The sequence below is a fragment of the Schistocerca piceifrons genome, chromosome X (genome assembly GCF_021461385.2).
Source record: "Schistocerca piceifrons isolate TAMUIC-IGC-003096 chromosome X, iqSchPice1.1, whole genome shotgun sequence".
NCBI lineage: Eukaryota > Metazoa > Arthropoda > Insecta > Orthoptera > Acrididae > Schistocerca > Schistocerca piceifrons.
In genome coordinates, this window is record NC_060149.1 from 205401909 (window position 1) to 205418735 (window position 16827).

General features: G+C 38.9%; 1 protein-coding gene across 5 annotated transcripts in view; it reads left to right on the plus strand.

Annotated features, from left to right (window-relative positions):
* Positions 1 to 16827, plus strand: part of LOC124721694 (membrane-associated tyrosine- and threonine-specific cdc2-inhibitory kinase) — a 187728-nt gene that overhangs the window by 64915 nt on the left and 105986 nt on the right. For all 5 annotated transcript variants that reach the window (XM_047246774.1, XM_047246776.1, XM_047246778.1 and 2 more), the window contains exon 5: positions 307 to 429. In XM_047246774.1, coding sequence (XP_047102730.1) covers positions 307 to 429 — 123 coding nt within the window. The remainder of the gene's footprint in view (positions 1 to 306; positions 430 to 16827) is intronic.

A 16827-nucleotide genomic window follows, 5' to 3' on the forward strand; every position in this document is an offset into this window, starting at 1 on the left:
TTCTGTTGGCTGATTTGTAACCTCTTAGGAGAATTCCTCTAAACATTATTCTGTTGTCACATAATGAACACAAGTATGACATTACACATTAGCTGTGAAAAAAGTTAGTTATGGATGGTTCACAAAATACATCTGGCAAGTATGTAGACGCCTGACCCTCATTGATTCAATGTCCTAAAATCACTTATTCTCCAAAAATAAATAAGTTTAAGGTGAACATTGTAGTTGATTACTGCAAAGGGTTTTGTGTTATATTTGTGAGAATAGTATCTTTTGTCTACATTACTAATGTGCATTCCATTACAGGGTTTGAAACACCTGCATGACAATGATTTACTACACATTGACATCAAACTTGAAAATATAATGAGAAGTTCTACAGGATGTTGGAAAATAGGCGATTTTGGCCATCTTATTGACTTATCCCAGGTATTTATACCGTATTATAATATTTATGTACCCCAGATTCAGTAAAATTGTACAGAATTTCTTTGGAAGCACTTCTTGGGTTCCTCAACTTTGAGATACATAATGACATTTTAAATATCCTGATCATTCTGTACTAAAGTGCAGAGTACAAATGCAATTCACTGTGTTCCTTCGTAAATCCTGACTTGGTTTCCTCTGCCGTAGATATGTTTCACATCCCTTAATTTTTGGTGATTTTAAACAGACTAATAGCATTTCAGCCGCTGCAGTTAATTTTCTCACACATGTTCCTCCTCTTTCAAACTACATTTTCCAAGCAGGTAGAAATATTGTGATATCAAGTGACATGAACAATAGAAATCTCACCATTGTGTATATCCAGTGTTCATCTAAATCACTTTAATATAAGCAGACTTTCTGACCATCTCAGTTTCATTTTAAAATGATTACGTGCCAGTAGCTGGCGTATCTTCCCTGGGCGGCAATTCCGGGCGGGGGGGAGGGGGGGGGGGCGTTGTGGGAGGGGGCGCTAAATTCATATTGCTGAGGAAAATGACCTTGTTTCACAAAATGCCTAGGATCCAGCGCACTATCTAGTATTGTCCCGGTTAGGAAATATTGTAGATCCGGGGCTGATGCACAGAGCAGTTTGAGTTGTAGCGTGGAGGCGGGTAGTCTCTACGTGACTCGTGTTTATGTTTAGTGATTTTGCTGTTTCCTCTTAGTTTATTGCTCTCACGTCAAATGAAAACAAAACGGATTCCTGTGACCGGAGCTATCAAGTGAATTAAAATACATTCACATAATTACGGAAGGCTAAAATAAGTTATTATTTTCACATTTTATTTTATTTCCACCTTTCTGACAGTCAAGCATTAATCGCCTTGCAAAACAATGAAGTAATTTTTGTCAGTTTGCTAAAGAAATTCGGCTTTTATTAATCTTTTCTGCTGAGGCAGTCCATTTATTTGAAACGAAGTGTTTAATTGGACACAATTGGCTATTTTAAACTGTTCACTGCATTTAAAGTGCACGTTTTCATCTTCTAGCACATATCGCATTATTCCATAATAAAGAACCAAACATGAGATAAATACAGTATTGGTATGAAATTCACATCCGACTCTGGACTTATGAATGTCCACTTTAAGCCGAATTATGCATTTTTGTATGGTTCACGAAATTCCGGTGCTCTTGGAGTATCCTCTGAAGTCTTGTTTCTTTTATGACATAATGTGAGATTTTCTAATGTTTCACACATACGAACATATGGGCTTCCTACGTCGTCATAGATGTGTAAGCGCAGTGAAGCCTATTATCTGGTGCTCTCTGGCAACTGCTGAAACAAACCTATTTCTAACAGGTCGTGGGAAAATACTGCGAATGGTCGTTTGAAAAGCATTAGTTTCAGAGTAAATTTCCTTTTAGCAAGATGAGCTAGGTGCGAGAATGTACGATGAATTTTTTAAATAACAGAGTGTTTGACTCTTATTTAAAAATAAACTCTTTGAGGACGACAATTTAGAATAATTTCGAGCCCAGCAGATAAGACATTTATGTCGTCGTTAAAAATTTTACTGGCACATTTGTGTGATGTATCTTTAAGAGTAACACGTGCAAGGAAGATCAACATTATATGTGAAAGCTTAGCTTCTCTTCAAGCTTATTAAACTTGGAGACCAATATTATATGTGAAACTTTCCTTTCCTTTTCTTGTAGCATCACTACGTATATTAATTTAAAGCATTAACTTTTCATATTTGTGTGCTCTCGCTACTTAACAGTGATGCTGCTATTGGCTAACTGCATCACATGTCCTATGCTCTGAATAGCCGCTGTCATAGGCTGGCGAGATCATGTGACATGAGCTATGACTGGCGTACAAAAGTGCAACCCAATCTTGATTTCAATGCTTCAGAAAGTGACATGCGGTGTTTAGTGGAATTCGAATTTATACTTTCGTAATACGGAAATATGCTGTGTACATGCTACTGCACATCAGACATCTTACCAAAACATGTTCTTTTCCCCCCAAATTTTGTTTTCTAAAGTGCCGGGAAATTCTACGCCAGTGTATAAAACCATAACCATTCAAAGGACTGATAAGTTTTACAGTTCTGAGGAAAAGTATACTGTCACTTAACATGGAAAAAGTGTATTTTCATCAGGGAGAAAGTTTTTTTTAACTGGGAAAAAAATCCGGGATTCCCCCCCCCCCCCCCCCACCCACCCCCCATCCGCATATACACCCTGATTACTGAAACTCATTTATACTTTCTCAGTGATTATTTTATCTTACATTACGCTCATGAAATTTTTGTCCTTTTTCTCAAATGACCTTTTTTGCGTACAATCATCAGTTTGTCATTGTCACAACTCTTCATCCTTACTCCATCAGTTATCCTGTGTCTTCATCTTGCACTTTGCTCATCATCATTATGGCCTTGTATATTGGCAGCAAAATCTCAAGTTTCGAAACACATTAATTAATAATTGAATGACAACTCACCTTTCACGATTGGGGCAGGAAATGGGGCAAATGATAGCGATACACAAAGTACCCTCCATCATTTACTGTAAGGTGGCTTGCAGAGTATAGTTGTAGATAACTACCATTTGACTCTTATTTTTCTACATTGACATTTATAATGCAATTTTTAATTATACACAATTTCAAAAAATTACCATTGGGAATATGTATTTTTAGCTACCACACTATCTCCTTTATTTTCTTCACTACAATGTTGCTTTTAGAACAGTTTCGTCTTTTTTTTTTTAAAACCATTGTGTGTTGTCATGGTCGTCGTCGTCTTCAGTCTGAGGACCGGTTTGATGCATATCTCTATGCTACTCTATCGTGTGCAATCTCCAGTCTCCGAATAACTACTGCAACTTTCGTCCTTCTGAATCTGCTTACTGTTTTCATCTCTTGGTCTTCCTCTACAATTTTTACCCCCCCCTCAAACTTCCCTCCAGTAGTAAATTTTACTGTTATATCACTGAAATTTGGAAATATTTGAAAAAACATACCAATAACTTGATAAAATGATTGAGGTAATTGCCAGTTTTAAATGTATGTTTGGTTTACTTTTTTACTCGTATGAAATCTGTATTTACTTTTCTTTTGTTGTTTTTCATATCAGACAGAATTGATTCAGTATTATTCTAGGATTGTTACTTTCTTTAAATTTTTCATTTTATATCTCCATAACATTAACACAAGCTTGTGTGGTGGTATACAACTTGAAGTAGCATGTTTGATTTTATTTATTTATTTTTCATCACTAATATTTGGCTGGCTTTTGGAGTAGAGGTACTGCCATGAAGTTTGAAATTCCCAGACTTCGTACCAGCATTCCTGGTTAAATTCCAAACCTCTGCATAGTGTCTTGTGGACTCAGAGGATGTTAACTCTTTGACTGCTACAGACATGCTTGCTGCATACCATGGTTAGCACTGGTTTTTTGTTGCCCTATAGTGTGACCTATGATGAGAGGCTAGAGTTATGATCACTAATTGTGTACTGGTTGGTTGGTTTCATGTTCCATGGATCATTTTGCACTATAAACTGTAATTGTGTGGAGTGAGTCATTTTACATTCACATTGCAAATTAATTTGGAAGTATGGCTATGTGCTGAACATTTATAAGTTTTTTAATATACAGATGTGAATTAGTAATACCTTCCCACCACCTTTTACACATTACAGTTATAGAAATTCTTCTGTGGGAAAGGAGGAGTTGTTAAGGAGAACCTTTCTCAGTTTGTTTTGAAATTTTACTATTCTGTCACTGGGTAAGTGATAAAAGATTTTTGTTGTAGCATTGTGCACCCCCTTTCTGAGCTAAAGACAACCTTAATGTGGAGTAATGAATGTCATTTTTCCTTCTGGTATCGTAATTATGTACATCATTGTTTCTTTAGAACTGCAGTGGATTATTTACAACAAATTTCATGAGGGATAAATACAGGGTGTGCATAAAGTCCGGGAACACTTTCAATTATTTATTGCACGAGAACTAAACATTGTACAGATGTCATACATGTTGCATTTTGAAGGGAAACTCTGGAAGTTTTTTTTACAGCAAACATTTGATATGCAGACCATGAGTAACCTGGCAGATGTCAATACAGTAATCTAATTGGCTGTCTCTTTCTGTATTCTCTCCTGGAGCTCTGCTACATCACATGCTAGAGGCGGTACATAACACCAGATCTTTAATGTGTCCCCACAGAAAAAAGTCACATGGAGTGAGATCTGGTGATCGTGGAGGCCATTTCATGAAACAGCTGTCCCCATCTGTAGCACAGCCGATCCATCGATGTGGCAGCTCCGTGTTCAGGTACCCACGAACTTCACGATGAAAATGGGGTGGAGCCCCATCCTGCTGAAAGATGAACGGAGAGTCCAATTGCATTTGAGGCATCAGCTATTGCGGCAACATGTCCAAGTAGGAATATCCAGTGATTGTGCTCTCGGCAAAGAAGAATGGTTCATACGGTTTTCGACATGACAAGGTACAAAAAACATTTACCTTTGGGAATCGCGTTCAAATTCAGTGCATTCACGTGGATGCTTTGTACCCCAGATTAGACAGTTATGCCTGTTCACTTTCTCATTAGTGTAAAAAGTGGCTTTGTTGCTAAAAAATAAGCGATCAACAATGCCATCCCCATTCTCATCCAGTTGTTGCAACTCCGAACAAAACTCAAAACGCTTCTGTTTGTCGTCATTGAGCTCCTGCTGTAGCTCCAGTTAGAATGGTTTCATAGGCTGCTTCTGTCGCAAGAGTTTCCACACTATCATTGGAGCCATTTAGAGTTCACAGGATGCATGATGTACCGATTTCTTTGGACTCCTTATGAATGTCTCTTGTACGTGCTCCATATTCACTTCACTCACACTGGGACGTCCGCTTCTCTTTGTCGGGCACAAGCAAACCATCATAATAAATTTGTTGTACCAGTGGTAAATGCCCTTCCTTGTTGATGGTTGCTTACTGTACTTGGTTCTAAACATCCGTTGAACAGCTGTAGCACACTCGTTTTTTCAAACTCCAACACACAGAAAGCTCGCTCCGCACTTGAACTAGCCGTGTTTGCGACTAGCGCTGACTAATGGCAAATTACCAAACTATGCTGTGGTGGTATACTTGAAAAAAAGAAATAACTTTCAGGGTTTCTCTTCAGAATGACATATGCATGATATCTGTACAATGTTTGGTTCTTGTGCAATAAATAATTGAAAGTGTTCCTGGACTTTATGTACACCCTGTATACTGTGAAGCAATAGTTACAATGCCCAACTCCTTAAACAGATATCTATAGATGATCATGGGTGAGCACCACATATTATTCATACAGCACATTTTCGAGCAATGAAGACTTTCTTTCTTAAAAATAAGTTACCCCAGAACATTATTCCATGTGACATTGTTGAATGAAAATATGCAAAAATTTCAACCTACTGATTTCTGATTTGTCTCTACTCAAGATATGCAATGATACTAAATGGAAATGTTGCTGAACTAAGTTGGTTTAGGACTTCCAAACTGTGCTTTTTCCAGTTTAAATGCTCAGAAATATGACTGCTTAAGAATTCTTAAATTTCCACCCTATTTATTGTTTCCTCTAGATGCACAAAACTAAATATATTGTGCCTTTTTAAAATTAAGGCCGAGACCATTTTCTTAAAACCTGTCACTGATGCTTTTAGCTTTAGCATTTCTTCTGTTTCTGTATACATGCTTGGATTGATTACAATACTAGTGTGATCTGCAAAAATAACTAGTTCTGCTTGTTGTATGTTAGATGGAAGATCGTTTACATATATGAGGAACAATAGTGGACTTAAGATGGAGTCTTGGGGAAACCCCATACACGATTTCTCCCCAGCCAAAATTCTGTCTCCAGTGTGTATAGGTTGAATTACTAAGTAAAACTTGCTCCATTCTTTTAGTTAGATATGACATCCATTGGTTGGCTATATGATCAATCTCATAAAATTTCAATTTATTTAGGAGAATACTGTGATTCACTCAGTTACGTGCGTTAGGTAGGTTGCAGAAAATACCAGCTGATATGTTTTTATTATTTAATGCTTGTGAAGTGCCACAACCCAGTCTTCTGTCAGAAAATTCAGTATTTAACAAAAGTAAGGCAATGTAGTACAGGAGCTCCTTACAGTGTTGCGACAACAGCCGTGGGTCAGAAGCCGCCAGTGTCATGACATGTGGGGTCACAAAAACATGGGGGGAGGATGACAATATTGGTGGCACCCTTTAATACAGCTATATCAGTCAAAGGGTTAATGGTCATTTATGATTGGTCTATCCATACATTTGCGTGTAACTCAGCAGCATGCTTTGTGCTATTCAAGATTTACATGCCAGCACCATGTTTCACTCTCTCCTTTCTCCTGTCATGTACAGCTACATCCATAGTCTGCAAACTGCTGTGATGTATGTAAAGAAAGCACTTCCCTCAGTATCATACACACATGTGAACTGCAGCAAGAATGACTACTTAAACGCCTCTGTGTATTCATTTATTAGTCTAATCTTTTGTCTGCAGTCCATACAGGAGCAGTACATAGGAAAATGTAGTATATTGCTAGATTCCTCACTTAAAACTGGTTCTTGAAATTTTGGAAGTAGGCTTTTGTAGGATAGTTGCCATGTGTGTTTAAGCGTCTGCCAGTTCAGGTTTTTTCGCATCTCCACAATGCTCTTTTATGTGTCAACCAAACCTCTGACGATCCATGGTGCCATTCATTGCATACATTCAGTGTCTCCTATTAGATGTATTCGGTATGGTTCTAATCACTTGAGGAATATGTTAGGATGGATGTCACAACTGTTATGTGAGCAATTCCCTCAGTAGACTGCAGTTTCCGAATGCCCAACCAACAAATGGAAGCCTGCCGCCTGTTTTATCTGTGACTAAGCTAATATGATTGTACCATTTCATATCCCCAAAACTTGTTACACCCAGTTATTTCTGGGAGTTGACAGATTTCAATTGACTAGCTGATATTGTAGTAACCATGAACAATACCACATGCAATATGAACAAATTGGTATTGTAGTCATCTGAACTACACAGTTCACCTTGACACACAAGATGCCTAAATTGTGAAAACAATCAAGTCTTGCATCAGGACTAGTCATAAATATAGAGTAAAATTTCTCTTTACTGAACATTGTCGAAAATTAGGTGTCTACTTGTGTGATACCTGCCAATTTAATTATTTCATGGTTCATTACATGGTTTGAATAAAATCCCTTTGGTCATTAGCCCACCAACTCGGAACAGAAAAGCCACTTTAAAACAAGTTTTGGCCATCCTTGCGGAGGTCCTCTCCAGGGTGACTAAACGCCGGTTTCTGGTGATGCATCTCCCTAGATACCAGAAATGTCAGAATGTGATTGAACTGTCAAAGCCGAGATGCATTTGGAGGGGTGGCAAGGAATGTTGATGGCACATGCAAGGTCTCTTGTGGGTACTTGTTTATGTTGGTGAACCTGGGTCTCATGAAACTGCTATGTGGCAAACACATGCAGACTTCTAGGCAACTTGTAGTCATACTAGTACCTATTAGTGCTGTTTAGGCATTTAATTATTTCATTAGCCATTCTTTTTGTCTACTGCTGTATCTATGACTGCCGGGCAAGCAAGTGGCCTTCCTGGAAATCGATGGGTCAGCTACAGTCCAGTTGGTGTTCAGCTATTGCTAATTTTCTGTTTCCCCAGTGCCACACAATGCCCCGCTCTGACATCCGACTGCTAGTTGGTGTCGCAGTTTCGCTGATGTCAACACCATCACAATCGCACCTGCAAGATTTGTCCCAAAAGTTTCAAAAATAAAATTCTCTGGCAAACCGTAAGGGGTACACCACCACAGTTTTCAGTTGGAGCAGTGGTGAGGAGTCTCAGCTAACAAATGCAACTCGGCTCTGTCGCCTCTGGGTAGGGACAGAGTGAGGACGCATTTTGTGCCTCTGTGTTTCGGTGACATATTTGAGATGCAGTGGTTAGTAGAGCAGTGATACTCAATGCATTATATATGTAAAATTGGGCTCTGACCCGACGGATCCGATATGGGGAAACCTTCCGGGAGGAATCTGAACCCCAGTCGAGAACTTGAGACGGGCACGAGATGTTCTGGGAGGGCCAACAAAACATCGACAACGACGAGCATTTCACACGTCTGTTGAAGTTGCAGATACAGAAAAAGGCGAGGAAAGTGCTAGACGTTTTGAATGGGGATCAACAACTGTGTGTAAGAATGATAGCAGAGGATTGCAGTGTGCTGAAATTGAATGTTCATTGCATTTCAAGAGACAGATTAGGGATGAGAAAGGAGAGTACAGAGATGGTCCAAAAAGTGCTGATTGATGAGCAGGAGGGAGTATGTGTGCAAATCCTCATGCTGAAGTGTCACAAGTTGTTGAAGTGTTGCAAAACTGACCCTGATTTTTTGAGAGATTAGTGGTGAATAACGAGAAGTGGATTTTCTTGTACAGTATCCAATCAAGAAGTGCCACACACAAAACTCACCTCACCTTACCTGAAGGAGGTTAAGGAAATGCTCATTGTCTTTTCTTACTCTAAACATGTGATTCACAGAGAATTTGTGCCTAAAGGACAAGTCCTCATCCAGATGTGGAACAGGATGAAACTGGTCAGGAAAGACATTGAATGACAGTGCACCAAACCGTACTGCCCTCGTTGAGCGAGTTTCTTGCCGGGAATGGTGTGGCGACGTTACCTTGGTAACTGTACAGCCCTGACTCTGTACCACAGGAATAGTTTTTGTTTTCAAAACTAAAAGAAGCATTAAGAGAGACTGTGATGGATTCTCAGAGGAGGTACAAAAGGTTTTGACGTGCCACCTCGAGGTGGTTAGAGATGACACCTTCTGGGAAGCCAGTGCAGACTGGGCAGAGTGGTGGCAGTGGTACAGAAGGAATGTACTTGGAAGATTTTTAAGATTTTCTGCATTGAAAAAACAATAAATAACTTCAAAAAATATTTCTTGAAACTTTTGACACAAACCCTGTTAGTTTGTAAACACCGGTAGCATTATGAGCATCTGTGGAATTCTTTGTGGACATCAGTAGATTTCAGTAACTTTGAAATATCAGCTAGATTTTTCTCAGCACAGCACCTTAATCAGGTAGTCACTGACACCTTTCGTGTAAGGTAAGGGAGCGACAGTGTGTTGTTTTCCTGTTCCTGTATATGCCTTAGCATTGCTGAACTTCATAGCTCTTGATAGGTTTTTATTACAGTATCCATTTATTGGAGATAATGTCCCCAGTTCATTTAATTTATGTTGGAAGTTACAAGCATCACTTACCCAGTGAGCTCAGGCTGTTGGTGTACATAGCACAGTGTTCTTTTTGTACAGGATAATTTTAAGACATAGCATGCTGGTATCTGTTGGTGTGCAAGTACTACCAACATCTATTGTCTATAGACATGAAATCAGTAAACTGTTCAAAAATAGTGATTGTTTTAGATAATGTTGAGAGACTATGTTGCTGCTGGTGGAAATAATCTTACATTTATCTGCTGTGTTCAGTAAAGTAAAGAAACACTGCTATTCAGTATACACTGTACTAATACAAATTAATTATGACATTATCATGATAATGTTATGGAAAAAATCTTAAGAAATTAATGTATCCCAAATTGTCATGAATTAGCAGGTTAGTACGCACTTAGAGCATCAGAACAGTCTGTCACTATGTTCAGTCCACAGTAATACTGAGGCAGCATTACAGGACTACCACAAAAATATGCAAATGTGGCAGTAGGGGTAGATATATAATAAAATCCAGTTACCCATTCATTCAGTGGCACAATTAAGTCAATACAATTAACAGAAGCAGAAAAAGCAGGCACAAACAAGTGTGCTCTGCAGCAAGTTTTTCACATGTAGCTCTACAGGGTACAGAATCAAGGTAGTGACAAAACTTATGGGGGAGAAGTTATCGTAGGATTTCTTTACTGACTGTCAATCTTCCTGGTAGTGGCTCTTTCACAGAAGATTTAAAAATCTTTGTCTCCTGCAAGATTAGAACTGAAAACTAATGCACTCTTTAACTTGAAGGGCAAATATTTTACCGCTACACTAGCATACAGCTGTGTCAAATGGCACTCTCTTTTTGCCCCATTGATGGCTAAGATGGAGAATTCACAACATAAATGACGAAGTAAGCTGCAGTTTCTGTTGGAATGAGCTTTCTGTACTCAAAACCATAAATTTTCTTCCGCTTTCTCATCCCTTAAGTAAGAATGATTCAGACTATTTAATCTAAGTGACAAGAAAATATTAGCGAATTTACCGAGTTAATCCTTACCCAAACCAGGAATCAAATTGACACTCACAGAGTTGCCGAGTGTATGCTACAGTGTTGCCTGTTCTCCATTAGAATAGCGACAGGCAGACTAAATTTGCTCAGGTCATGTGTTTCTTGATCTGGCTGACCCTGGGGAAGCCCACTCTTCAAAAACACATTATCACTGATTGCAAACATTTACTAGGAGCAGAACTACCTAGTATAGGGCAGTGAGTTTTATTCACATTTATGTAACTATCATTTGGGTTTAAAATATAGTTCCGATGAGTCTTCAGATGACCAACTGCAACTTGTACATCATAAATAAATGATAAACTGTGAACTACGGGTGAAGGGCAACAGGTAGTCCATATTCCTAGATTTCTGAAAAGTACTGGACACTGTACCCCGCTGCAGACTGTTACAGGAGGTACATGCATATGGAATAGGCTCCCAGATATGTGACTGACTCGAGGACTTCTTAAGTAATAGAATCCAGTATGTCGTTCTCGACTGTGAGTGTTCATCAGAAGTGCCCTTGGGAAATGTGATAGGACCATTGCTGTTTTCTATATACATAAATGATTGGGCAGACAGGGTGGGCAGCAATCTGTGGTTGTTGACTGATGATGCTGTGGTGTACAGGAAGGTGTCAAAGATAAGTGACTGTAAGTTGACACAAGATGACCCAGACAAAATTTGTAGTTGGTGTGATGATTGGAACAGGTTCTTAATGTGGGAAAATGATGTAAGTTAATGCAGATGAGTAGGAAAAACAAACCCGTAATGTTTGGACACAGCATTAGTAGTGTTCTGCTTGACACAGTCACATTGTTTAAATATCTTGGCGTAACAATGCGAAACGATGTGTAATGGAACAAGCATGTGAGTGTTGTGTTAGGGAAGGTGAATGGTGGACTTCGTTTTATATGTATAGTTGAAGAATTTTAGAAAAGTGTGATTCATCTGCACCAAGTTGGATTAAAGGTAGACATGGAATCAATGTAGAGGCGGGCTGCTAGATTTGTTACCGGTAGGTTCAGTCAGCATGCAAGTGGTATGAATGTGCTTCAGGAGCTCAGGTGGGAATCCCTGGAGGGAAGAAGACATTCATTTCAAAGAACACTACTGTTGTTGTTGTGGTCTTCAGTCCTGAGACTGGTTTGATGCAGCTCTCCATGCTACTCTATCCTGTGCAAGCTTTTTCATCTCCCAGTACCTACTGCAACCTACATCCTTCTGAATCTGCTTAGTGTATTCATCTCTTGGTCTCCCCCTACGATTTTTACCCTCCACGCTGCCCTCCAATACTAAATTGGTGATCCCTTGATGCCTCAGAACATGTCCTACCAACCGATCCCTTCTTCTGGTCAAGTTGTGCCACAAACTTCTCTTCTCCCCAATCCTATTCAATACTTCCTCATTAGTTATGTGATCTACCCATCTAATCTTCAGCATTCTTCTGTAGCACCACATTTCGAAAGCTTCTATTCTCTTCTTGTCCAAACTATTTATCGGCCATGTTTCACTTCCATACATGGCTACACTCCATACGAATACTTTCAGAAATGACTTCCTGACACTTAAATCAATACTGGATGTTAACAAATTTCTCTTCTTCAGAAACACTTTCCTTGCCATTGCCAGCCTACATTTTATATCCTCTCTACTTCTACCATCATCAGTTATTTTGCTCCCCAAATAGCAAAACTCCTTTACTACTTTAAGTGTCTCATTTCCTAATCTAATTCCCTTAGCATCACCTGACTTAATTCAACTACATTCCATTATCCTTGTTTTGATTTTGTTGGTGTTCATCCTATACCCTCCTTTCAAGACACTGTCCATTCCGTTCAACTGCTCTTCCAAGTCCTTTGCTGTCTCTGACAGAATTACAATGTCATCGGCGAACCTCAAAGTTTTTATTTCTTCTCCATGGATTTTAATACCTACCCTGAACTTTTCTTTTGTTTCCTTTATTGCTTGCTCAATATACAGATTGAATAACATCGGGGATAGACTACAACCCTGTCTCACTCCCTTCCCAACCATTGCTTCCCTTTCATACCCCATGACTCTTATAGCTGCCATCTGGTTTCTGTACAAATTGTAAATAGCCTTTCGCTCCCTGTATTTTACCCCTGCCACCTTTAGAATTTGAAAGAGAGTATTCCAGTCAACATTGTCAAAAGCTTTCTCTAAGTCTACAAATGCTAGAAACGTAGGTTTGCCTTTCCTTAATCTTTCTTCTAAGATAAGTCGTAAGGTCAGTATTTCCTCACGTGTTCCAGTGTTTCTACGGAATCCAAACTGATCTTCCCCGAGGTTGGCTTCTACTAGTTTTTCCATTCGTCTGTAAAGAATTCGTGTTAGTATTTTGCAGCTGTGACTTATTAAACTGATGGTTCGGTAATTTTCACATCTGTCAACACCTGCTTTCTTTGGGACTGGAATTATTATATTCTTCTTGAAGTCTGAGGGTATTTCGCCTGTTTCATACATCTTGCTCACCAGATGGTAGAGTTTTGTCAGGACTGGCTCTCCCACGGCCGTCAGTAGTTCCAATGGAATATTGTCTACTCCGGGGGCCTTGTTTCGACTCAGGTCTTTCAGTGCTCTGTCAAACTCTTCACGCAGTATCGTATCTCCCATTTCATCTTCATCTACATCCTCTTCCATTTCCATAATATTGTCCTCAAGTACATCGCCCTTGTATAGACCCTCTATATACTGCTTCCACCTTTCTGCTTTCCCTTCTTTGCTTAGAACTGGGTTTCCATCTGAGCTCTTGATATTCATACAAGTCGTTCTCTTATCTCCAAAGGTCTCTTTAATTTTCCTGTAGGCGGTATCTATCTTACCCCTAGTGAGATAGGCCTCTACATCCTTACATTTGTCCTCTAGCCATCCCTGCTTAGCCATTTTGCACTTCCTGTCGATCTCATTTTTGAGACGTTTGTATTCCTTTTTGCCTGTGTCACTTACTGCATTTTTATATTTTCTCCTTTCATCAATTAAATTCAATATTTCTTCTGTTACCCAAGGATTTCTACTAGCCCTCGTCTTTTTACCTACTTGATCCTCTGCTGCCTTCACTACTTCATCCCTCAAAGCTACCCATTCTTCTTCTACTGTATTTATTTCCCCCATTCCTGTCAATTGCTCCCTTATGCTCTCCCTGAATCTCTGTACAACCTCTGGTTCTTTTAGTTTATCCAGGTCCCATCTCCTTAAATTTCCACCTTTTTGCAGTTTCTTCAGTTTTAATCTACAGGTCATAACCAACAGATTGTGGTCAGTCCACATCTGCCCCTGGAAATGTCTTACAATTTAAAACCTGGTTCCTAAATCTCTGTCTTACCATTATATAATCTATCTGATACCTTTTAGTATCTCCAGGGTTCTTCCATGTGTACAACCTTCTTTCATGATTCTTAAACCAAGTGTTAGTTATGATTATGTTGTGCTCTGTGCAAAATTCTACCAGGCGGCGTCCTCTTTCATTTCTGTCCCCCAATCCATATTCACCTACTATGTTTCCTTCTCTCCCTTTTCCTACACTCGAATTCCAGTCACCCATGACTATTAAATTTTCGTCTCCCTTCACAATCTGAATAATTTCTTTTATTTCATCATACATTTCTTCAATTTCTTCGTCATCTGCAGAGCTAGTTGGCATATAAACTTGAACTACTGTAGTAGGTGTGGGCTTCGTATCTATCTTGGCCACAATAATGCGTTCACTATGCTGTTTGTAGTAGCTTACCCGCATTCCTATTTTCCTATTCATTATTAAACCTACTCCTGCATTACCCCTATTTGATTTTGTGTTTATAACCCTGTAGTCACCTGACCAGAAGTCTTGTTCCTCCTGCCACCGAACTTCACTAATTCCCACTATATCTAACTTCAACCTATCTATTTCCCTTTTTAAATTTTCTAACCTACCTGCCCGATTAAGGGATCTGACATTCCACGCTCCGATCCGTAGAACGCCAGTTTTCTTTCTCCTGATAACGACATCCTCTTGAGTAGTCCCCGCCCGGAGATCCGAATGGGGGACTATTTTACCTCCGGAATATTTTACCCAAGAGGACGCCATCATCATGTAATCATACAGTAAAGCTGCATGCCCTCGGGAAAAATTACGGCTGTAGTTTCCCCTTGCTTTCAGCCGTTCGCAGTACCAGCACAGCAAGGCCGTTTTGGTTATTGTTACAAGGCCAGATCAGTCAATCATCCAGACTGTTGCCCTTGCAACTACTGAAAAGGCTGCTGCCCCTCTTCAGGAACCACACGTTTGTCTGGCCTCTCAACAGATACCCCTCCGTTGTGGTTGCACCTACGGTACGGCTATCTGTATCGCTGAGGCACGCAAGCCTCCCCACCAACGGCAAGGTCCATGGTTCATGGGGGGGAGAACACTACTAAGGAAGTTTATAGAGTCAGTATTTGAAGTGGACTGCAGAACTATCCTAGTGCCACCAACATACACTTCGCATAGGAACCACAAAGATAATGTTAGGGCTCATACAGAGGTATATAGATAGTCTTTTTTTTTTTTTTTTTTTTTTTTTTTTTTTTTTTTTTTTTTTTTTTTTTTTTTTTTTTTTCTGTCTGTGAGTGGAACAGGAAAGGAAACAACTAGTTGTGATATAGGGCACCCTCTACATGGCAGCTTCAGGGGTATGTATGTAGATGTAGAAATAATAATTATTTCGGTGGTTCACCTCTTCCGTCACTGTCATCAGTATTTTTTTTTTCTTTCTTTTTTTTCCCTAAACAAACTGCAAACTAAAAACTGCAGTCAGTGAAAGTGATACAGTTTTTTTAACATCACCAGATACTCTAAACATTATGAATAAATACCATTCAGTTTAATATTATATACTTGAAAGCAGTTTTTATTATAAATGCTTGCATTGGGGTCAGCTCTAATGCATAACACAAATGAAAAGGCAACATAACACTGCTCGTGGATGTTCACATTTTGTAATAAATTACATATGCTGTGAATAACATAGTTTCAGATCACAAAAGTGAACTGTGCAAGGGAATTTTTCACAGTTACTGAAAAATAGGACTCAAACGCCGCTATGATAATTAAACAAGTGAATGGTTGCAATTCAAGTTTGATTCCAGCTTATGATAAGATGAAAAGGGTGGCACTTGTGATGAGAATGTGAAACAAGAAACAGTGTGTCATCAGTTGTGTGTCAAGTATGTCACTGTCATTCATTCTATGAAAACCCCAAAGATGAAAAGTATTATCTACTCTTAATGATTATTACTGCTAGTGATTTTTTGTCAATATTATTTTGTTGTTTCACTCTAATGACCCGTCCAGGCTATCACAATATGCATATGTGAATTATCGAGGTGTACTTGTTGTCTTATACTGAGAGAGTTCCGAGCGTAGTGGCTAAGAGCACAAATTCTAATTTTTGCTCTCCATGTTGAAATCCAATCTTATGTTGTTATTTATTTCCTTTGGTTGTCACGGAAGTATGTTACAGCAATATTTTCATGACAGAAATGCATTGAATTATTCACAAAATAAATAAGAGTTTTAATTTAGGTTTTGTCATCACAAAACTTATATAACTTTGTGTAACTAACAGTAATTGATAATGAAAATATATAAATTCTAATACTTCAAGAGAATTAGTGTATTCCGCAGGGTGATACCCTGTATCTATCATTTAAAAAAAAGTATAAAAATCAAACCACTACCCGCAACATGTGAAGGCACATGTTACATTCACATTCTTTAATGTGATTACCATTACGATAAGCAACTTCATTAACATTCTAAATACGTTGTGATCTGGCAAAAATTTCATGGTAAACCAAGCATAGCAAAGTATTTTATCGAAAGCTGTAGCCTGCAGTTGATTACGGATCCCGGTGAATATTTTATTAATTTCATCACTTCTACTTCGATATCTGTTTGCGGTGCAATGAGAATAGCGCACTTTTTTAATGGACAAATGTTATCCTTCACCTGTCAGTATAGGTATACATTGTAGGGTGGATAGAACAGCATACACTT